The sequence below is a fragment of the Gadus chalcogrammus genome, chromosome 7 (assembly GCF_026213295.1).
Source record: "Gadus chalcogrammus isolate NIFS_2021 chromosome 7, NIFS_Gcha_1.0, whole genome shotgun sequence".
Taxonomy (NCBI): Eukaryota; Metazoa; Chordata; class Actinopteri; order Gadiformes; family Gadidae; genus Gadus; species Gadus chalcogrammus.
Genome location: NC_079418.1, coordinates 21,931,629 through 21,941,666, shown reverse-complemented (window position 1 = coordinate 21,941,666; position 10,038 = coordinate 21,931,629). Strand labels below are relative to the sequence as shown.

The 10,038-nt window shown below is 47.8% G+C and overlaps 1 protein-coding gene across 1 annotated transcript in view; it reads right to left on the bottom strand.

Annotated features, from left to right (window-relative positions):
• Positions 1-10,038, bottom strand: part of robo3 (roundabout, axon guidance receptor, homolog 3 (Drosophila)) — a 68,337-nt gene that overhangs the window by 26,792 nt on the left and 31,507 nt on the right. Inside the window, exons 3-6 of the mRNA XM_056594838.1 lie at positions 6,398-6,555; positions 5,498-5,618; positions 4,917-5,055; positions 4,003-4,147 (exon numbers count right to left, since the gene is read on the bottom strand). Of these exons, the coding sequence (XP_056450813.1) occupies positions 4,003-4,147; positions 4,917-5,055; positions 5,498-5,618; positions 6,398-6,555 (563 nt within the window). The remainder of the gene's footprint in view (positions 1-4,002; positions 4,148-4,916; positions 5,056-5,497; positions 5,619-6,397; positions 6,556-10,038) is intronic.

The following is a 10,038-nucleotide window of genomic DNA, read 5'->3' as shown; positions in this document are numbered from 1 at the left end:
CGAGAATGGGTTGTGCATCACTGATAGAAGGACGTGTTCCCTCCCATAGAAATCCCGATGCCATTATGAGATTAAAGTAGCGCTCAGCGCTGGCACGAAGAGGCGGTTGATCATCTAACTGTTCGTCTTTGGAGTGAAGACAGACACAAGGTTATTTCTATCTTCACTGACGGCTCATTTAGTCCCAGAGACAAATGCAGGAGTTACATAAGCAGGCATATGGCAGAAGCCTGGATCTCATACGCTGTGAAAAGGGGTTGCGTTGTCGTGGCTGTTTTTCATTTTCCCTGAGTGCCTCGGGTATAATTACAGAACAATTAGATTGCATGAATATGGCTTATTCAAAAAGGGGTCTAGACACATTGGGCTTATGAAGTGATAATCACGGTTTGATCAGATGACTGTATCCGTATTAATATTACCACACAGTGGTAAGTAAATTAAGTTTACACGAGGTCTGCATCATTCTCTCACTCTCTCTCTCTCTCTCTCTCTCTCTCTCTCTCTCTCTCTCTCTCTCACTCTCTCTCTCTCTCTCTCTCTCTCTCTCTCTCTCTCTCCCTTTCTCCCTCTCTCCCTTTCTCTCTCTCTCTCTCTCTCTCTAACGCTCTCAAATTCTCTCAAATCTCTCTCTCGTTCACACACAGACCCCCCCTCTCAGCTTTTCCATTCTCTTTTATATACCATCAATTTAACCTACTTGAAGTTTGTATTTAATCTTTGCCCCACAAACAAATTGGTTTATTTTCAAACTTTTCCCTTTTCGCAATAAATAATCCATCAAATTGAAAGACGAATGCACCAACCAAGTCCAAGTCCTGCCTATCAGAAGGATGCCAGAATGTGTGTGTGTGTGTGTGTGTGTGTGTGTGTGTGTGTGTGTGTGTGTGTGTGTGTGTGTGTGTGTGTGTGTGTGTGTGTGTGTGTGTGTGTGTGTGTGTGCGTGCGTGCGTGCGTGCGTGCGTGCGTGCGTGCGTGCGTGCGTGCGTGCGTGCGTGCGTGAGTGCGTGCGTGCGTGCGTGCGTGCGTGCGTGCGTGCGTGCGTGCGTGCGTGCGTGCGTTGCGTGCGTGCGTGCGTGCGTCTGCGTGCGTGCGTGCGTGCGTGCGTGCGTGCGTGCGTGCGTGCGTGCGTGCGTGCGTGCGTGCGTGCGTGCGTGCGTGCGTGCGTGCGTGCGTGCGTGCGTGCGTGCGTGCGTGCGTGCGTGCGTGCGTGCGTGCGTGCGCGCTCGCGTGTGTCTGTGTGTGTGTGTGTGTGTATTTGTGTGTGGCTATCTGTGTTGCTGCATGCAATGGTGAAAAGAGAGAAACAGAGATAAAAGAGAGGTCATCAGACTTAGTGGAATGTAAGAGAAAATGCAACAAATAAAGATGATTCAATTTTTTTGAAGCAGCCTTGCCCCCGTAGAGCTAATAAAGATTGGATTGGAGTGACTGGTAGAAAAAAATCAAAGGTCACAGTAATCCTTATTGACTTTCCTCTTACCCCACACACACATGCCAATCAGTGGAAAAGCATAGCTGATGGGGAGGAAGGAGGTGTGTGTTTGTGTGTATGTGTATGTGTGTGTGTGTGTGTGGTGTGTGTGTGTGTGTGTGTGTGTGTGTGTGTGTGTGTGTGTGTGTGTGTGTGTGTGTGTGTGTGTGTGTGTTGGGGTTCAGGCTGATGTCATGATACAACCCAACAGAATGTACCAGGGGGGGCAGATCAATTGAAGAGGTCAACAAGATGAAAACACACGCAGGCACACAAACGCACACACACACACACACACACACACACACACACACACACACACACACACACACACACACACACACACACACACACACACACACACACACACACACACACACACACACACACACGCTCATCAATATTATGCAAAGATCAAAAGATAAAGATGAAATGGATTACTCACTGGATGGACCCCCTGGGGTGGAGGGGTGTGGACACCAACAAGGGAGAAGGGTGGATGAGCGGTGGAAGAAATGAAAACGACATGAAATGAAAAAACGATAAAGAGACAGAACTTGTCATGAATGAAATGTGTTGTTGGGACGGAGGCCATCCATTAACAATGAGGCAGGCAGATAGTGTGAACACATTGCAGGGAGAAGTTCGAAGTGAGTGGACCGTGAGGTCTATATTCGCCGGCCACTCAGCTCCAATGAGGTGGGGAGTGTTGAGCCGGCCACTCGCTCAGTGGGTGGTGCTTTGGACGAAGGCCAGGAGGTGGTGAGGTGAGTGTGAAAAATGAAGATAAAGAAAGAGAGGGATGCAGAGGGAGGGTGAGTCTGACTATGATAAAAGAGAGATGGTGGAGTGTGTGCCGCACAGCATTCACTGAGCTGTGCGTACCCGTGTGTGTGATGTGTGTGTGTTTTGTGTATGTGTGAGAGAGAATGAGTAAGTGAGTGTGTGTGTGTGAGAGAGATAGAAATAGAGATAGAGAGAGAGAGAGAGAGAGAGAGAGAGAGAGAGAGAGAGAGAGAGAGAGAGAGAGAGAGAGAGAGAGGAGAGAGAGAGAGAGAGAGAGAGGGGGGCGAGAGAGAGAGAGAGTGAGCGAGCGAGCGAGCGAGCGTGCGTGCGTGCGTGTGTGCGTGTGTGTGTGTGTGTGTGTGTGTGTGTATGTCTGTGTGTGTGTGTGTATGTGTGTGTGTGTGTGTGTGTGTGTGTGTGTGTGTGTGTCTGGGTGTCTGTGTGTGTGTGTGTGTGCATCTTCAAGTTAAGCAGCTACATATGCCAAGCCTACTGAACCCCATCTTCCCCAACATCTGTTGTTGGGAATAAGCTTCTTGCCATAGGATTGTAATAGTTAAGTAAGTGTGCGTTTAGAAAAGTGTGTATTAGTGTGTGCTGCTTCGTGTGTGTCTCTGTAAGTACTTGCTTGTGCATATCATAAATCTCATGTTATAAGTTGGAATTTGTTCATTCTTTTTTTATTTATTTTTTTAAGCCGTACCATAGATGCCTGAACAGCATTTTAAATTTTGGGGTTTAAGTGTGTGTGTGTGTGTGTGAGTGCATTTGTGTGCGTGAGTTTGATTGGAGAAGGGGGCCTGCATCTGGGTGCATGTGAAGATGCATATGTGAGGATGCATATGTATATATGAGAGAATGCATATATGAGAATGTGCAGGAAACAGACCGACCAGAGACTGCTCGGCTGTTTATGAAATCCAATTGTAAAGCCTTCTAGTGGCAGCCCATAATATTCTTTTTTATCATAGCGGAAAAAAAAGAAAAGGGAGACAGCTTTGGTATCCAAGGTCCCGTCTTCAAGGGACGAGATCGTTCTAATGCAATTTAAAAGCTTTCTGATCTCCTCTTCCTCCCTTTCTCTCTCCCTGACTCTCTCTCTCTCTCTCTCTCTCTCTCTCTCTCTCTCTCTCTCTCTCTCTCTCTCTCTCTCTCTCTCTCTCTCTCTCTCCCTCTCCCTCTCCCTCTCTCCGAGGAACGGGGCGAGGAAAGGATGTTCAAATCAATTTTCTTTTTGTGTTTTTTCCGCCTAGTCGGCTCTATTTCAATGCGCAGCAGCAGGAGTCTAAAAGCCGGTAAAGGGTAGAGGTGATTTTACATCAGACTTTTCTCTTTCAGTCCCGTCGCCGGCTCTCGTGGCAGTATAAAGTGCTCAAACCTGAAAAAATGCCTCTGTCGTATGTATCTGAGGCAGCTCTTTCTGTTTTATTAGTTCAGCTGGCACTGCTGACTATTCTGTGGTACAGAAAATCACCATTCAGCTTATGTCGTAGGATCACCATACATGACCAGGCAAGAGATTCTGACTAGTGTGCGTGTATGTGTATTTGTGTGTATGTGTGTGTGTCTCTGTGCACACACCCATCTGGGTTTGTGTGTGTGTGTGTGTGTGCCCGCAGGTTTGTTTATCCCTGTGTGTGTTTGTTTGAATGTATGTACGTGTGTGTGTGTACGTGTGTGTGTGTGCTTATGTGTGTGTGTGTAAAAGAAGTAGAACTAAAAATATGACAATATCGTGCAACTTTCTCGCGCGTCTTACCGTGCACTTGCAGTATGCCCGACACCTCTGCCTTGCCCACGGCGTTCTCCGACACACAGGTGTACGTCCCCTCGTCCTCCGCCCTCACCTGGCTCAGACGCAGGCTGTTGTCCCCCCGGATCTCAAACCTGCCGGGCGAGAGACGGCGGAGACGTCAGAGAGAGAGAGAGAGAGAGAGAGAGAGAGAGAGAGAGAGAGAGAGAGAGAGAACTTTTTATGAGTGTCAGAGAGCCACAGCGGGCAAAAGCGAGTGAGAGAGAGCGCAGGAGAGAGAGATGCAATGGGTCCTAATATGTCACAGTGGTATTTTCCCTAATGAGCTTTGGTGGGAGAGTAGAGACGCAGGTGCTTGATAATGATGATGAGGATAGGGGATACGGGGAGAGAGAAAGGTCAAGTCAAGTTGTACTACATGAATGTCATGCACACAATGTGGATTGATTGCGGCTGGTTCGTGTTCTAGCGGTATGATATTTAGTTTGCATTCAGCTTAATCAACGAGGACAAACCGTCCATACATAGAGGTTAGGGCGTTTCGCTATCAGCGAAAGGTTCTCGGTTCGAACCGCAATGTCTGCGGCCCCTAATTATCTCAATACACAGAAAATGTGTAAAAGTACATTTATCTCAATTCATCAAGATAGAGACTGCACATCTCTTACGATGTGAATCATTTATATTCATAGAATAAGAATAGCTCACTTAATCAGTAGCATGAATTAATGAGGCTGTGACAACTGTACATATGTGTTTGCGTGTGTGTGCAAGAGTGTGCATATGTGTCGATTGTGTGTGCATTTGTGTGTGCGATCTAGCGCGCATGTGTGTGGTGCGCGTACGTGCGTGTGTGTGTGGGTGTGGGTGCCTGTGAGTGTGCGTGCGCCTGTGTGTGTATACCTTCCGCGGGGCAGCTCGCCCTCCTCCCTCCTCCATCGCACGGTGGGGGTGGGGTCGCCATACACCTCGCACGAAAAGTCCACCGTGTCGTCAGCCAGCACCACCTGGTTCACCGGCTGCTTGGTGAACACCGGACGCTCTGGGGGGGGGGGGGGGGGAAGAGAGAGAGAGAGAGAGAGAGAGAGAGAGAGAGAGAGAGAGAGAGAGAGAGAGAGAGAGAGAGAGAGAGAGAAATAACTGCCATGTTAATTTTCTCGAAATAAGCTAATTAGATTCAACTGACATTTCGTGCAGGAAGCGTTTTTTGTGTTTTTTACAGAAAACACAAACAAAAAAAAGGCAAACGAAAAAGAGTGTCTTTGTTGTGTCACAGCCATCATGGGAAAATATGGCAGAAGTCACAGGGTATAATTCAGAGAGACAGACGGGGATCCATCAAGAGATGAAAAACAACAGTTTTTTTGCAACATCACTCTCTGTATGCAAAAAAACTTTGCATAAATAAAAGGTGATAACCACCAGCCAGCCATTTACCACAAGACCGATCCCTGGAGCTGACCAAGAAGCAGAAACCGACTCACCGAACACCACCAGCTCTGCGGGGTCGCTGTCCTTCTCCCCCACCATGTTGGTGCCGACGCAAACGTACATGCCCGCGTCGCTCTTCCTGGTGTTGGAGATCATCAGCTTCCCTCCTCGAATCTGGAGAGGGGGAACCCATCGAGGGCCGAGGCAGGGAGAGAGAGGGTAGGAAAAACAGGGAGGTTAGTGCGGAACGGAGCATTTAAGGACAGAGAAGTTTGGGAGAAGAGGATGAAAGTAGGGAAAGCGAGAGATGGACATACGCAGTGGAAGTGGGGGAACAGGATACAGAATCACGTTCGCTGGAATAGCAGACCCACTGTCAATGTGAGTGAGTGGCGATGGGATAGGCTCCTCTCGTATTTCAACTGCTGTCTGACACCGCGTCTGTGCCTTCGGGCCCAGCAGGGCCGAGAAATACGGCAGCGTTCTGCTCATTCTTCCATGACTCTTCACCCCCCATCCCAGAAATCTGCTCCGTCATTTTTTATTTGAATTGTATCATCGTTTTTTTTAATGCAAGAATGTGGGTAAAAAAAATGGACTGCAAGCTGATGCCAATTTCAGCAAGGTAGTCCGAGCGTGCAGAAGACATGCAATGGATCGAAGGCCGATCGATGCGGCGCTATAACAGCATTACTTCTCCATTATCGGTGATGATGGAATCGCATTGATCCGTAATAAAGGGGGGCCTTCTGCATGTCCAAGATGCCGCGTCAATTGTCCTTCCATCAATGGCAATACTAGCTATTGATCGCCCATCAAGCGGCCACAAAATATATGGACGACCACCTGGCTAATGAGGGGTAAAACACAACCCCCTGTTCCCGCTCAATGCAAATAAAGGAACCCTAGCGATTGACCGTAAAAAGAGAAAAACGTTTTTTTTTAAGACGTACAGTGATCCTCTCGTCGCGGTCGTTGACCCGGACGTTGTTCCTCTTCCAGGAGATGGTGGGCTCCGGGTGGCCTCTGGGGGGGATGCACTCCATGACGGCCGGCTCACCCGCCGCGACCACCACGTCGCTGGGGGTCTGGCGGAAGTCTTCTCTCAGAACTGGGGAAAGGAAAGCAGGGGGAGAGGAGGAGGTTTTGTTAAAGCATTGGTTTTTCCCGGGGGGGTGGGGGGGGGCATTGACACGCTTTAGCACTTTATTCTTCAACGTCGAGAGCAACGGTTCCTACGGGTGATGTTACTCCTGTGGTAGAGATGGGTTGAGCGTATTTATTTTTTAAGCCCATCTGGCTTCCAACTGACATTTTGCCTTGAAACGCGGTGTGAATGCTAAATATGAGATGTTTTTAAGGGTGTGGATTGTCCGGATCTCGCACTGCGATTGATTCGAATGACACAAAGAGCTGCAGAACACTGCCAGTAACATGATTCAGAATTCCAATAAGTGTGTATGTGTCTGCGTGTCTGCGTTTGTGTATGCGTGTTTGTGCGTGCACCTGTGTATGTATGTGTGTGTCTTTGTAACTAGCATGTTCATGGATGTGTGTATGTGTCTCGGTCTATGTGTGTGTGTGTGTGTGTGTGTGTGTGTGTGTGTGTGTGTGTGTGTGTGTGTGTGTGTGTGTGTGTGTGTGTGTGTGTGTGTGTGTGTGTGTGTGTGTGTGTGTGTGTGTATGTCCCTGCGGTCTTCATTGACTCTGTGTCTAGTATGGCATCAGAGCTCATCAATAATGAAGGCTATCCTATCTGACACACACAAAGTAGATGAATTATTCAATCTGCTCCACACACACATTCCCTTGACAAACCCACACACTGACACAGACGCAGACACAGACACACACACACACACACACAGACACAGACACAGACACACACACACACACATGAATTCACTTGAAGCTGTGATCAAGGGAGCAGGCGGCCATTCGTAACAAAGACTTCAAATGAAATAGTCCTCTCGGCAGCCATTTTGAGGACTTTGGATTGCAGAAAACAACTCTCTCTCTTCGTGTCATGCCATTAATAATGCATCAGAGGATGTCCTATGGTCATTCCCCCTCCCTTTTCCCTTTCTGATCGCTCTTCTGTCACCAAAAGCCTTTTTCCCCTAGTCCTGTACCTCGGGCTAACATACCGGCTCTCGTGTTTCATCCTCTCTAAAGCTATGTTAGGGCTGAAGTTACAGGTGAGCCGTGGTGGCTTTTGTAGTGAAGGATGATGTCTGGACGTCCAAAAAGCCAGAAGGCTTCTAGGTCTGGCTCAGGCCTTTCAAAAAGAGGAGCTGGCCACCTGAACTATATAACCCGTTGATGATGATCTTTCTAGCCCCTGGGCGTTGCTGTGTGCGCCGGTTCACATGACCTGACACATACTCAAGTTTGAATCCCATACCTCAAACACAAAGCAGAGAAGCCTCTCAAAATTCCCCTTCATATTGTGTTCACTCTTGTAGGGAACATTTCCAAAAGTAGGTGCCATCCCGGTGATACCACAACCAACTTTCCACACTTTCCCAAGAGTTTTTTTTTGAGAGCTAGTTGAGAGCGACTCTGAGATTTGAACATCAAGGGTCTGGAAGAAAGATTAATGGAGGATGGCGGTGACGTGCGTACATCAAGACGTTCCCCAGGGGACTATCAATACGTAATATCAATAATAACGTGTTATCTACCCTTCAGCGTGCCGCGCTCAGCTCCTTAACGGTAAGAGGCGGGCCAGGAGATCTGCCGGCTGTCACGGGCGTCTGGATGATGTGTGGCGTTGGGAGTGATGAGACTTAGCCATCCCTCGCAAGATGCAAAGTCATGACTACGAAACTAAGACGTTGTCTGCGATGACGGCTGATACTCCACGGCCCTTTGAACGCTGCACTTTCCGAAATAAATACATTTTTTCTGTCTTCAATTTATTTTTCTAAAAGCAAAGAACGGTTGGGGGAGCGAAAGACAAGTTGGCTTTGAACTCTGGAACAAAAGACGATTATTAAACACACCGTGAGGCCGTGTGTGACACATTTCACAGGCAGATGTTGATTTAATATGATCTACCGTATTCCGGTGAACTCTGAGCACTGCAGACTTAAAAGAGACGATAGATTGAGTGAGAGTGAGAGTGAGAGTGCGAGAGCGAGAGCGATAGAGATAGAGATAGAGAGAATTAGACACGCTATTTTCCTGGGAATGATCACAGAGAATGACAGAATGAAAGGTCATCCGCAGGGTACACTCTTGGCTTCCAGGGTCATTTAACGTTTTGCCGACTTGTTTTACTGGAAGATGCAATGATGTCAAATCTGGGGATGAGCAAACATTTCATAAATTGTTCGTCAGGAATGTCTTGCGTTTGTCTCCCTTCCCATTTATTTATTCATGTACTGTTTGGTAACTCTGGCGCAGCTTGTATCAGTTCATACTTTCTTTTAAAGTATGGAGCTTGTAGTAGGGGTGTGTTCTGAATAGGTTCTCAATTCAGAACATAGGGGTGCTTATATATCCTGATCTACTCCAGTCCGCTGTGAGCTAAGAGAGCTAGTGATGCAAATTATGGCAAACTTAGTTGCTAATTGCAATAAGGTAAATACGCAACGATTTGAGCTTGTAGCAGTACCATGGCGTGTGTTGCTTGACCGGCATGCCCATGAAGGCGTGCACATGTCTGGGATATGTGGTGGTCCTCGTGTAGATTAGGGGACGGTCCCAGGTCCCTCTGATTAATGACACAATCTCTGCTAATGATGGCTCAGATGGGCCAACAAAGCCTCAGGACATTCCCATTATAATCTCCCCTGTCCACCCCTCCATCTATTCCTCCATTCATCTGCCTTCCATTCACCCAGGGATGTATCCCTCCCAGCCCCCAATAGAGCGGTTCACCTATTCATGCAAATATACATTCAGACATTCAACTGACACGGGCTGTCTACAGACAGGCAGGTGGAGATGTATATGTTAACACACACACACACACACACACACACACACACACACACACACACACACACACACACACACACACACACACACACACACACACACACACACACACACACACACACACACACACACACACACACACACACTAATAAATACATACATGGAGGAAAAGCTACATTTATCTTATGCATGGATCTATCCCTCAATCCATCTGCTATGAGTTTATTAACACAATTCAAATGAGGCGTGTGCGGAGCATTCTCCACGCCTGGATAAAGTGGTTTGCTGTGCCGGAGGATTCAGCCTATCTCCCCGTATCTCTGCTGAAGAGGCGATGTTGGACCACATTCAGTAAACGCCATTTCTCCAACTGTCAAGATAGCTTGGCGTCCCCGTCCACAGTGTGTATGTGTGTGTCAGTGTGTGTGTTTGTGTGTGTGTGTGTGTGTGTGTGTGGATATAAATCAGCCTATTTAGTTGTTTTTTTTATCAAGGTCGCGGCCGGCCGATATCTTTCATTACCCTCCCGAGAGCCTCGACGCTGGCCTGCAATGCTGATAACATGTGGCATTGTTTGTTAGCGTCTCCGACTGCTAGGGAATTAATGTCGCCTGGCTTATTATCCACCGTGTGTCTGTCAAGACCAACA